The sequence below is a fragment of the Zingiber officinale genome, chromosome 6A (assembly GCF_018446385.1).
Source record: "Zingiber officinale cultivar Zhangliang chromosome 6A, Zo_v1.1, whole genome shotgun sequence".
Taxonomy (NCBI): domain Eukaryota; kingdom Viridiplantae; phylum Streptophyta; class Magnoliopsida; order Zingiberales; family Zingiberaceae; genus Zingiber; species Zingiber officinale.
In genome coordinates this window covers 123,831,104-123,845,266 of record NC_055997.1, presented here as the reverse complement: position 1 = coordinate 123,845,266, position 14,163 = coordinate 123,831,104, and the positions used below count along the sequence as shown (strand labels likewise).

Genomic DNA, 14,163 nt, shown 5'->3' with positions numbered 1-14,163 from the left:
TGAGATGTACTCGGCTTCCGCAGACGATTGTGCAACACTTTGTTGTTTCTTGGACAACCATGAGAATATTGCTGAACCAAAAGAGAAACAGTACCCCGAGGTGCTTTTCATGTCGTCTAAGGATCCACCAAGATCACTGTCACAATAACCGACAAGGTTAAGTGCATGATTCTTTTGAAAGCTTAGACCGAGGTCGGTTGTCCCTTGAACATATCGTAAGACGCGCTTTGCTGCACCGAGATGAAAATGGCTCGGACTCTGCATAAATCTTGAGAGTAGACTTGCAGCATACATGAGATCAGGTCTAGTTGCTGTGAGGTATAACAAATTACCAATGAGGCTACGGTAATGAGTGACATCCGCTGCTTTTCCTCCATCTTCCTTTTTCAATTTTTCCCCCATAATAAGTGGTGTAGAGACAGGATTGCATCCCAGCATGTTGAATTTCTTCAGAATCTTTTCTGCATATATCTTTTGGCAAATAAATACTATCTCTTCTTCTTGGTAGATCTCCATGCCCAAGAAATGTCGAAGTAGACCCATATCGCTCATTTCATACTTTTGAGTCATGTCATTTTTGAACTCTTCGATCATCTTCTTGTTGCTTCCAGTGAAAATTAGATCATCAACATAAAGAGTGACTATAAGAACATCATTACCTTGATGCTTGACATACAAAGTTGGTTCACTCTTGCTCTTCTCGAATTTTGTTTGGTTGAAATAGTTGTCGATCTCACTGTACCAAGCGCGAGGAGATTGTTTAAGTCCATATAGCGCTTTCTTAAGTTTGTAGACTTTTCCTTCTTTTCCTTTTAGGATGAAACCCTGAGGTTGATCTACATACACTTCTTCCTTCAATTCACCATTGAGAAACGCTGACTTGACATCAAGCTGATAAAGTTTCCACCCTTTGCTGGCGGCGAATGCAATTATAGCTCGGATTGTGTCAAGCCGAGCTACTGGGGCAAATGTCTCCCCATAGTCAATTCCAGGCTGTTGAGAATAACCTTTGGCAACTAGTCTTGCTTTGTGTTTTTGAATGGATCCGTCTGGGTTGTGCTTGACTTTGTAGATCCATTTAACACCTATGACTTCTTTATTTGTCGGTTTATCAACAAGCTCCCATGTCTGATTTTTTTCAATCACACGGACTTCCTCCTCCATTGCTTTTTTCCATAATTCTTCTTTGATTGCTTCATCAAAGTTCTCAGGCTCAATGGAGCAATAATTGCATGTAGCATATATATCATCTAATGATCTGTACCTTTTTGGAGTTGTGCTCGGGGATGAGGAGTTTGATGAAGTTGGATCAGTTGAGCTTTCGTCATTGGGTTGAGATGAGCTTGAATCTGGTGTGCTTGGCTCAATTTCATCTTCTTTGTCAGTACTGATCAAAATGTCTTTCTTCTCAACTTTGTTTTCTTCCCAATTCCATAAAGCATTTTCATCAACTTGAACATCTCGGCTAATAATAACTTGACCCAACTATAGGTTAAATAGTCTATAACCTTTGCTCATGGTACTGTAGCCGACAAAAATACATCTTTCGCTAGATTCGTCAAGTTTGCTTCGTTTCTCTTTTGGAATTTGAGAATAGCAAATGCTTCCGAATACCTTGAGATGGTTCACCGATGGTCTTCTACCACTCCATGCTTCAAACGGAGTCTTGTTTGGTATGGTCGTGGTTGGGCATCGATTGGATAAGTAAACGGCTGTGTAGACTGCTTCAGCCCAGAAGATTTTGGGTAAACCTTTCTCGTGCATCATTGATTTTGCCATTTCAACGATTGTCTGGTTTTTCCTCTCGGTAACACCATTTTGTTGAGGGGTGTACCTTACCGTTAGTTGCCTTTCTACCCCTTCATCTTCACAAAAATTATGAAATTCTTTAGAAGTGTATTCTTTGCCTCTGTCACTTCTTAAGGTTTTGATGAAGCATCCACTCTGTTTTTCGACGAGACTCTTAAACTTCTTGAATATCATAAATACTTCCGACTTCTGTCTCATGAAATAGACCCAAGTCATGCGAGTGTGATCATCGATGAAAAGAATGAAATACCTATTCTGAGCATGAGAAAGGGTGTCCATCGGTCCGCAGACGTCGGTGTGGATAAGTTCCAACTTTTCTTTAGCTCTCCATGATACTCCTTTCGGGAAAGGAAGTCGATGTTGCTTTCCAAACGCGCATCCTTCGCATATATGTTGCTTTCCTTCTATGTGAGGAAGTCCTTGCACCATACTCTTGCCAGATAATTCTTTGAGGCTTTGAAAATTAAGATGACCAAGTCGTCGATGCCATAAGGTTGATGTCAGGTAGTCCGAGGTAGAAGCTCGATGAGCTTTTAGATCGGCATAATTGATGTTGAGAGCGAAGCTTCGATTGACCATTTTGATCTTTGTGAACACCTTTGACTTATCTCTCCTGTCAAATATAACACATTCATTGTTATCAAAGCAGAGCTTGTACCCATTTTCCACCAATTGTCCAAGGCTGAGTAAATTTTGACTCAAGCTCGGCACACACAAGACATTGTTGATGCAGCTCGGACCTTCCTTCGTCTCGATGGCGATTCTCCCAAGTCCTTTTGACTTTGTTTGCTCTCCGTTTCCAAACTGAACAGGAGCATTGATGCTATTGTCGATCTCAGAGAAAATTTCTGAGATCGGCGTCATATGGTTGCTACATCCGCTGTCTAGCAACCATTTTCCTTGCTCCTTGTTGGTGGCTGTGTGACATACATAGAATGTTCCATGTGTCTCCTCAGCTGTTTGATTTTCTCCAACCTGATTTGCCTGATAAGAGTTCCTACTTCGGCAATCTTTGGTGAGGTGACCAAATCGATTGCATATTTTGCATCTCGATTGGCCTTTGAACCAACAGTCCTTCTCGGAGTGATTTGGCTTATTGCAGTTGCTGCAATTCGATGAGTTATCTTTTCCTCTTCCTTTTGAGTTACGTCCACCTCGTCCTCTTGATTTCCATCCACCTCGTGATTGGCCCTCTCGTTCGTTGTTACCAATTTTGAGCTTTGATTGGAATGCACCCTCTATTGGCTTTTCAGAATGTCTGGACAATCTTTGCTCGAACGATTTTAGGGACGCCATCACTTCTTGAACTGTGAGTGTTGTTAGGTCCTTTGTTTCTTCAATGACGGCAACAATGGGATCATATTTCTCAGGAAGACAGATGAGAATCTTTCGTACCAATCTCTGATCTGTAATATCTTCACCATGAGATTTCATTATGTTGACCAAATCAAATATTCTGGTTGAGAATTCCATGAGTGTTTCTTTCTCCTGCATCTTGGCATTTTCGAATTCCTTGAGTAGTGATTGGAGCTTAATCGCTCTCACTTTCACATCTCCTTGAAATTCGCTCTGCAAGATCTCCCATGCTTCTTTAGCAGTGTCGGCACGCATGATTCTGGGAAATATAGCCTTAGTGACTGCTCTTTGAAGGATTGAGAGAGCACTTGCGTCGGCTTGTCGAGACTTCTCTAATTTCTTCAGACCGGCTTCGTTGAGGGCAGTGGTTTCCTCGGGCTCTTGCACTCCATTCTCCACAATCTCCCATTGGTTAAGAGATCGAAAGATGGTCTTCATCTTTACATACCAGAAATCATAGTCTTCGCCATTAAACTCTGGAATGAGATGGTTGATGTTTGTTAAGCTCGAGCTGGCCATGGATTTTGATTGGTAGAACCTGGAGGCTCTGATACCAAATATTGAAGAATTTTGGTAGAACTCTTGAGGAGAAAGAGATATTTTGTTTTCTATATCATAAACTTTTGATTACAAAGCCTTTATATAGACTTGAAAGAAACTTAGAGGGTAAGTAAGCTTAAATGCTAAGTAACCGTTTAGCTTATCAAGGTGACTCTTTAGCTTATCAAGGTGACTCTTTGATTCATACAACAATTGCATGCACGATGGAAGAGTGATGGTCCAACTTCCTCATAATGATGGTCAATACATTAACTTTAACAAAAAGTAACTAACAGATTACACGGGGTTTAATTCACTTATACGGGATACTTAGTCCACTAAAATAAATTTATATTTATTTTTCTACATTTATAAATTTTAAAATATATATTTTTAAAAAATCAATAATAATCCTAGAGTAAAGGTGATATATTTCATTCCAAACTATTATCAACTCACCCAGGATAAAATACCATAAATAGTAATTTTGAATGATCATAAATCGTGAATTGAATTGTAATTGGCAATCATCAGCCATGAATCATAATGACCTTTAGCGGTTAAAATTGTCATAGGTTATTGTGTGACAGATATTCAAAATATTACTTACCCATAGTTTAATTTTCAATTATAATATATTTATAAAAAAAAATTAAATAGGCCACCCAATCAAAAGATATTAGAGTTTTGAGCTATCCATCGCGTGAGCTTCTTGATTTATCCTGATGATTAATAGAAAATTTTCATAGGGGCAGACCGATCACCTCAAAAAATGATCAATAAGACTAACTGGAGTTATCTTTTTTTTTTTTTTCTTCAGAGGTTAAGATTAATGATAAACCTAGCTAGCTCTGGGTGATCGGTTCGGCCATACGAATTTTTTCTATCAATCATCCAGATAGATCATAAAGCACTCACTGCGGACAACTAAGAAGCTCATCATCCTTTGGTTGCACGTCTCATTCACCCTCGGGACAATGGTGGAGCGACAAGGTATCCAGGTTGTCACCCAAGTACCCTCGGTTCGATTATCAGCTAAGATTAAATGGAGCGCATAACCAAAAGATGTTGAGCTTCTTAGTCGCCCCACCACAAGTACTTCCTGATTTACTCTGATGGTTAATGGAAAAATTTTATGGGGCTAGACCGATCATCCTAGAACTAGCTGGATTTATCATTTGTTTTAGGTTAAGATTAAGGAGGGAAAAAAAGTAAATGGTTAAATCGATATATAATTTTGAATCGCCAAAATGTAAATTTTGAATTGTGGCTAGATCTACTCCTTTTTGACGTAATGGTCAGGATCGATTCTCAGGAATTGATGACCTGGAGTTTATCCTATCATATGCCTATAGCTATGTATCTGCATATACCTCTCTTCATATCCGTAAGCCCGATACTAGGAGAGTGCTAAGGTAGCGCATTCATCTATTTTTTGATAAAAGAAAATATTTAGAAAGAGATATACTAAATTTTAAAATAAATACGTTAAAAATGAAAAGGATATTCTCATACTCTTACACTGATTTTTTTTAAAGCATCCTATTTATTTTCTAATTATTTTAATTTTAACAGTTTTGACAAACAAATTCAACCGATATTAAAAATATTGTTTTTAAAATACAGCAGTTTTAATTAGAAAATATTTTTAGATGAAAATATAGGATGACATTTTTATTTTCATTTTCATTTTCGTTAAAATGACTATTTTAATTTTTCCCTAATAAATATTTGTCACCTATCTTCCTTTTTGACAGGGTTACTGCCATTTAGGGGTGTTGGTGGATTGGGATATATTTGGATCGGATTGAAGCCAGACTATTATAATAAAATCTTAATTCCAATTGGATTCGAATTAGAACTCAATTTAAAAATCTTAAATCCGAATCTACATAACCCAATTGATCAACCGGACTAATTCATTCGTTCAAAAATATATATATATATATATCATTGTTATATTGACATTCTATTATTTACATATATAAAATATTTTGATTTTTAAAATAAAATTTAATTTAATAAAAAAATCCTTAAATTCTAAATATAATTAATCTGAATCTAATCGGAATTCAACCAAAACCTAAATCAACAGAAAAACCTCCTATCTAAATCTAAAATCTAAAATCCTCCATCTCAAATCAGATATTTTTCAAATCAAATTGACAGATGATATTTATTTTTAACAGCCTTATAAATCAGATTCATTAATCTGACCTATAGGCATAACTTCTTAATGTAATTGACGGAACCTTACATCTAGGTATTTTGGACTTCTTCTAAGTGGAAAATGGAAATGGGTTGATAATATCGGACATAGATGATGGACTCATGATATCTAAAGGGTCTATTTTTATGAATTGACTATATGAGATTTATTCTACTATGCCCTTGACGCTTATATATCTATATTTATCTCCTTCAATATCCATAGGATCGGTAAAACTGGATTGATGATAAAATTAAAAATATCAGAACAATCAACGATTATATAATTTTAACATATAAATTTATTCATTAAAATTCGAAACAAAGTTCCGGATTAAACAAGGAACTTTCAGAATGGAGATGGAAAAATTTGGAGATCTCTGACAATACTATTTGATGGAACGAATCTCTCCCGTTTCGTCATGGGTGAGCTCAGGAATTTCGGATGTATCTAGGCGCCTATTGTCGGATCGCGAAGCAGGAAGGGACGGCCAACTTTCCTATTGCCATTATCGATGAACTGAAAAGCCATCCATCTTAATTCAGTCAAGGCGATAGAACTTGTTTAATTTAGGCTTCTAGAAGATCGACGAAAGAACGGGAATCATCTCAACCAAATTTGAATAAAACACTACGACGTCCGCGCAAACAGTCAACATATATTAGATATATATTTATATATACACATACGTGAATTCAATCACGGCATCGTTTTCAATTATGGGAGAAATCAATTGCTCTCCGATGACTGAGCAGATCCACGTCATGGAGCCCGGCGGCGGCCAGCAGAAGCCTCACTTCGTGCTGGTGCCGCTCTTCGCGCAGGGGCACATGATCCCCATGGTCGACCTGGCCTGCCTCCTCGCCGCTCGCGGAGCCCTCGTCACCGTCGTCACTACTCCCTTCAATTCCACCCGGTTCAAGGCCCTCATCGACCGCGCCAACGCCTGCGGTCTCCTCATCCGCCTCGCCGAGCTCCGCTTCCCCGGCGCCGAGGTCGGCCTGCCGGAGGGATGCGAGAACCTTGACCACATCAGGACCCACGAAGAGGTGATCAAGTACTTCCTGGCGCTGAGCATGATGGCCGGACCGCTGGTTGCCTGCCTTCGCCAACAGTGGCCCAAGCCGACGTGCCTCGTCTCCGACTCGTGCAATCCTTGGACGAGGAGCGTTGCGCGGGAGCTGGGCCTGCTCCGCTTCATTTTTCACGGGCCTTCCTGCTTCTTCCTCCTCTGCAGCCGCAACGTTCACGAATACGCGTCCTCCGGAGACGTCCCCGGCGACATGTTCCAGCCCTTCTTCATCCCCGGCTTGCCTCAGAAAATAGAGGTGGTCAGAGCCCAGGCTTTGAGGTTTTTCGACTACCCAGGGCGGGAGAAGCTTCAAGAACAGGTAACAGAGGCCGAAGCCACGGCAGATGGGTTGATCATCAACACCTTCCGCGAGCTGGAGGCTCCCTACCTCGACCTCTACCAGAAGGCTCTAGGGAAGACGATCTGGCCTATTGGACCAGTGAGCCTCGCCAACAAGGAAGCCGAATACACAGTCTTGCGCGGCAACAAGACGACTGCTAATGAAGCGGAGCGGATTTCCAATTGGCTCGACGCCAAGGACACGGCGTCCGTCACCTATGTCAGCTTCGGCACGCTCGCCGCTAATAGCCCCTCGCACACCTTCGAGATCGGAACTGGGTTGGAGGCGTCCAACCGGCCGTTCATTTGGGTGATCAGGCAGAGGGATATGTTGCCGGAGGTGGAGAAGTGGCTGCCGGAGTTGGAGGAGCGAACGAGGTCGCGGGGGCTGATACTGAAGGGGTGGGCGCCACAGGTGATGATCCTGTCGCACCCCTCCGTGGGGGCATTCCTAACGCACTGCGGCTGGAACTCGACGCTGGAGGCGTTGTCCCTCGGAGTTCCCATGATCACATGGCCACACCTATCGGACCAGTTTCTTAACGAGAATTTGGTAGTGAAGGTTCTGCGGACCGGCGTGGCTCTGAAGCCACAAATGAACACGCGTTTTGTGTCGAGGGAGAGCGAGGGCTTGATCGCGCGAGAGGACGTGGAGCGGGCGATAGAGGCGGTGATGGATGGAGGAGAGGAGGCGCAGGCGAGAAGACAGAGGGCGAAGCAACTGGCGATCGAGGCGAAGAAGGCGATGGAACCAGGCGGCTCGTCTTACGAGAGCTTAACGCTCATGATTCAGCATGTTTTAGATGATACTGTTGTTACTGATGCTTGAGAGATTAATATTGGGCCACAAATGATAAGACATTGTATTAGTATCTATTTTTTTCAAAAAAATTTAAAAAATATAAATGGGATCTTCTGGTGATTTTATTTTGATCTTCTGGTGATTCCACATAGCTTCTACCATTATAAAAAACTAATTGCTAGTAATGTAAAGGTATTAAACTTTAATTAAACATTATGATACTTTTATAATTACAATAAAAGAGAATATCATTTATTCCAAATGGTCTTGACGCGACGATAGAGGAAGGTCCACATGGTACGAGATCAAATGTTAAGGTGAAAGTCAAAATCAAGGGGATCAACGTCCGGATGTCTAAGAGCCGAATGGAGAACAATTGTAATAGCCGGCCAGGACAGTCAAAGTCTGACTGGTGCGAGACATGTCCGAGCGGACCATCTGTCTAGTTCGGGATAATACGTAAGATAGCCGACGCTCAGTATAGAACAACAGGGCGCTAAAGGAGATCGGATAGCTCGTTCGAACGAGAAAGGACATGTTACTACAGTCGCTGCAGGGAAGAGCAACTGAGGCCAACAGGGCGAAAGAGTTCCAACCGAGTGGCTACTCCGCTCGGCAAAGCAGCGGGACCTGGCCATGGATCGAACAAAGCCCTGGCCGAGTGGCTACCCCTCTTGGCCAAGCAACGAGACTACTGTTTTAGAAGATAGTGTCGCTGACACGAGACATGGTCGATAGACGGATTGTACGGCGAAAGCTTCTACTGTCTTGTTAGGGATATGCATGCACTGTTAAGGTATGATGTAAGAGGTACTTCACTGATAGGTCCCTTCATAGAACATATTGGAGAACACGCTCATACCTCGAGAAGCGTGCACGTCGCCCACCAGAGCTCTATATAAAGGGGGGTCTATCATCGGCGGAGGTACGTGTTATTCATTGTTTTCACCTACGTTACTGTTGTTCCGCTTTGCTTCTACACTTCTGGTGTCTGACTTGAGCGTCGGAGGACCAATGTCGGGGACCTCTTCCCTGGCTCGGCACTAACGTTACTTGTTTTGCAGAGCAGAGCAAGGTTTACAGTTGGTCAGCGAAGCCGCCACATCCCAGCTTTTCACCTTCTTACTTTCGGGCAAGATCATTTTGGCGTCATCTGTGGGAACATAGCCTGCATCCGAATGAAAAGATGGAGGATGCTGTGGGATTCACCAAGGTGTCGCTGACGCAAGAGGAGCTTGACATGCTGATACAAGCTCGAGCGACAAAGATAGTGGAGCAGCAATAACAACAGGTGTTGGCCGAGCGCCAAGCGCAAGAACCCGTAGCAACAGGTGCTGTGTGATACTTATCAATGTAATATGGTTTACCAACCCTATCCTCAATTGTTATGCATTTGCAAGAAGTCGTCGGTTATCTTCTGCAGAAAACACCGGCAAGGGACATTAATCTACACCTTAAGCAACTAAATAGAAATGATCCCTATGAAGTCTGTTAACGGGGCAGTCCTGCCATGACGCCCCTCGGTCATACAACATAGAAACTCATCACTAATCAATTCACATCAAGATATAGGGTATAACACATTTATCTATCCCTCTTCTTTGTAGATTCTTGCATCACCCTTCAAGGTGATCCCTTAATATCCGTTAACGAGGCAACCCTGTCACGACGCCCCTCGGTCATACAATATAGAGAATTCCTCTATAATATCTACAAGAAATACAAACAATCAATCAAGAATGGTAATTATATTCAAAACACAACAATCCATACAAGATTGAATTGATACAAAATATAACATCATTGAAACAAGAAGATGGCAAATCCTTGAGATCTTACATCAACTCACATCACAAATACTTCTTCCATCCTAGAACAAGGAGATTTACTCCATGGAATAAAAGAAAAGATTCAAAGACAAAAAGATCGTAAACATTTCGATCCAAATCAAGAAGATAGAAAAGAAATGCTTATCTAAAGATGGCGAGTGATCTTTGGAATCAATCCTTGCTACCGGAGTCGAATCTTGGATGGAAACGTCTCTTGATCGCCAGAATCAACACCTAAAGGTCGAAGAAAGCTTCAAGATTGGATCTCCCCAAAGGGAGAGCCCCCCCTCCCCCCCTCCTTTTTCAAAGGAGAAGAACTCTTTATATAGAGAGGGGGGGTTTGGGCGCCACACAACCCGTGTCATGGCCGTGTGGATCTCACATGACCTACCAGTGTTTCCTCTCGGCCAAGGTCACACAGTCGTGTGGCTCTCACATGGTCGTGCCATGCTCTGGCTCTGGAAAGGTTGCACGGTCATGTAGATCTACATGGTCGTGTTCTGGATTTGCTTCAAATGTGACACGGTCGTGTGGTTCTCACACGGACGTGTCATTCTCCTTCTTTGCTGAAGCTGCACGGCCAACGATTTTCACATGGCCAAGGTCATTTTCCTTTGGCATGGCTGTGTGGCATTCATGGCTAGTGTCTTCTTCCTTCACTTGATTGTTGAATTGGCCACGAACATCAATTCTTCCCCAAATTTGACTCCTGTAGACAGCAAATGCACAAGAGCGGATCTCCGAACAAAAAAGAGTAAATATGCTAAAAGTAAGCAAGAAGTATGAAAATGCATAGATAAAACATGCGTAAAATATAGTAATATGCGTCAAAACATGCTAAACAAGTATATACAATCTATGCACATCAATAACATCTTGCTTCTTACTCTTCCAAGAGATAAGAGAATATCCAAGAAAAATATAGAAGTCAGTGGTCAACTTACGATCGATCACTCGCCCAATCAGCATCAAAGTATGCACAAAGCTCTAACAAGAAAGTAGAAGGGAATAAGAGACTTCAAAACTAAGTTCACCAAAGATACCGGAGAATACGAAGAACATCAACCCAATAAACTATGGTTAGTGTAGTGACAAACTGACTAACCATATGTATAACATAGGCAATATTAGGATGAGTTATAGTGAGATAAACCAAACTTCCCATAATTGTATGGTAGATGTTAGGATCTGGCAAAGGAGAACCATTTGATAGAGAGTACCAAACATTAGTCTCAAGGAGAGTATCAACTACCTTGTTGTTAGTGAGACGTACACATTCAAATAGATCAACTATGTACTTTAACTAAGATAAGAGATAATCTTTTGGCGAAGAGGCGATCTTGATCCCCAGAAAATAGCATAGTAACCCCAAGTTGTTCATAGCGAAACAACGAGTTAATTTAAACTTCAAAGACTCAATTCCATCAAAATCATCACTAGTAATTATCATGTCATCTACATATAAAGACAAAAGTATACAATCTACATGCGTACACTTGACAAATAAAGCTAAATCATGATTATTGAAACGAAAGCCAAGCGAGGTAATCACCATGGAGAACTTCGCAACCCAAGCACATGGTGCTTGTTTGAGTCCATAGAGAGCTTTGCGAATCCTACAAACTTCACTAGGTCGATGAGAAACTCCAAGAGGAGGCATCATATACACTTCTTCTTGAAGATCACCATTCAAGAAAGTATTCTTGACATCCATCTGAGATATTTTCCATTAACGAATAAAGACAACAACAATTAACATATGAATGGTAGTCATTTTAGCAACAGGGGTAAAAGTTTCTGTTGGTCCCTTTGTGACCGGCTAGAGGGGGGGTGAATAGCTTTCACGATAAAATAAACAAAAATCCCTTCTCGAACTTTATAGCTTTATATGAATCAACACTTGCATAAAAGAAATAAGAGACTAAATAAAAAAAAAGGAAGAGGTACAAAATGTTTACATGGTTACAACCTAGAAGGTTGTTAATCCAAGAAAGATGAAAAGCTCACTAATGTCTCCTTCAGGTAGAGAAATCTCTTACAGTAGTTAAAGCACTCAAAATACAAAGCTAAACTCAAATGGAATCAATTACAAGTATTATACTGAACCATTGGGACCAGGGCTATATTTATAGCCTTGGTCGGGGCGCCGGGAAGGGTTCTAGGTGCCTCTAGGGGGATAAAACTTTATCCTCGTCGCAATGCAACGCGCTACGTCATGTTTGGCTAATTTTTTGGTTTTGGGTGCCCCAGACAGGTCCAGGCACCTTGGACTGGGTCGGGCTGCCACGGATAAAAAAGTTTGACTTTCGGTCCCAATCTTCGGCTCCGGTTCCGCTCGTATTGGTCCAAGTCTTACGCTCTGGCTCTGTTTACTTGGGTGATTTCGGCCATCTGGAATAAGGCTCAACCAAACTCATTTTCCGACCTTCGGATAGTCTTCCGCTCTGACTTCTCGTCACTCAAAAACGCTGTGTGCCTCCTTCTCGTCCGCCCGCGTACTCTTCCGCAGCACCTTGTCCCTCGGACGCACCGAGCCCGTCGTCTCTCATCCGTGCCATCCTTCTTGCTAGCTGCGTCTTTCTCTCAACTTCCTGTGCTTCTAAGTTCCTGCACACTTAGACACAGGAGTTAAATACTAATAGGACCTAACCTGACTCGGTTAATCACATCAAAACTACCTTGGGATACTAACAATTTTTTCCTTTTTAATGTGAGCAGCCCCAAGTTAAGTTAGGGTAAACCTCAAAAGTAATAGTTATAAAAATAACAATTATAAAATTTGCAAGTAAATTAGCAAGTACAAAAATTAAATTGTACTACCCTCCCCCTGGACTTAATCTTCACCACTCCTCCTTTTGATCACATTAAAAATGGGGTAATTTAAAAATGTTATTTGAAAAAATAAAAGTCTAAGGGAAAATTACAGAAAAATATTAAAGTTTAAGCTTTAAAAAATCTGGATTTTTTTTTTAAATTTAACATATATAAGGCATAAAAAAAAATTCATATGAAGTTAAAATTATTTTTAAATAGAAATAAAGTCTTTTCCATATTAATTTTTTTTGGTAATAATTAAAAAAATTTAGCATTTAGAAAATTTAAAATTTTTCTTATAGATAAGTGATAAAGTTATTTTCCTCGAAAAAATTAACTTCTAATTAATTTATAACAAAATTTTTAACAAACAATTAAAAGTACTTGTATAACAACTAAATACTTAACAGTTAGTCAATTAAATACTTATTTTAATAATTGACTTTCAGATTGTGACGAGACACTAGGCCTTCTTGGATATAGGAGCAATAATCACTTCTAGACAAAACCTTTTAATGAAAGTAAATATTTAATTTTATCTCTGAAAGCAAAAAAAAATAATTAATCTAAATATAATTTTGGAACCCAAAATAGATTCCTTCCTACAAGATTAATAAAAAATTTCATAGGAATATATTTCTATGATATTTTCCTAATTTGGCTCTTATGGTATTTAAAATGTCAATTTAAACCATTATATCTTCTAATATTTTGAACATATGAGCATACACGTTCCTTCAAATATTTTATTTTTATTTTCAATTTTTTATTTTTTATTTTTATTTTGTCGAGATCTTCTAATCGACAAGATATAGTTAAGGTTGATTTTAATTCTTTATTTTCTTTTTCTAAATTACAGTAATTTTTTATAACATTTTTACGAACTGAAATAATTTGTCAGGAGAAAAAGACCATACCTGACTTACCTTGTCGATCCCGTAATCTGAAACTCCCCCTGAAGTGCTACTTTCTTCCGACGCCACTCCCCCTTCATCGATGCTCTCGATGCTCATTTCAGACGAGCTTGCTTCGTCTTCGTCTTCTTAGTGACTTGCCACTAGAGCAAGTCTGGCGAGAGCTTCTATCTCCGATTCAGATGATGTTTCATCCCACGTCACTTTTAGATTATACTTGGTCTGGGTTGACTTCTTGTTCTTCTCCTTGTCCTTGTTCTTGTCCTTACTCTTCAATTTAGGGCAATTGTCTTTCATGTGCCCTTCTTCATTACAGTGGTAGCATCTTATCTTTCTTTTCCTTCTATTACCCTGCACTTGATTAAATTTATCAATTTTAAATAACTTTTAAAATTTTCTTACCATGAGTGTCGTTTCATCGTCATTAAGAGAAGATTCAGAATCTCGTTCGTCCATTTTTGCCTTTAAGGCACTGTTGT

The 14,163-nt window shown here is 40.2% G+C and overlaps 1 protein-coding gene across 1 annotated transcript; it reads left to right on the top strand.

The window, feature by feature from the left end:
* The first annotated feature begins 6,603 nt into the window (after positions 1-6,603).
* On the top strand, positions 6,604-8,231 carry LOC121997877 (UDP-glycosyltransferase 73C2-like). Its single transcript, XM_042552542.1, has one exon. The coding sequence runs from the start codon at positions 6,634-6,636 to the stop codon at positions 8,152-8,154; it is 1,521 nt and encodes a 506-aa protein (XP_042408476.1). The 5' UTR covers positions 6,604-6,633; the 3' UTR covers positions 8,155-8,231.
* The last annotated feature ends 5,932 nt before the right edge of the window (positions 8,232-14,163 follow it).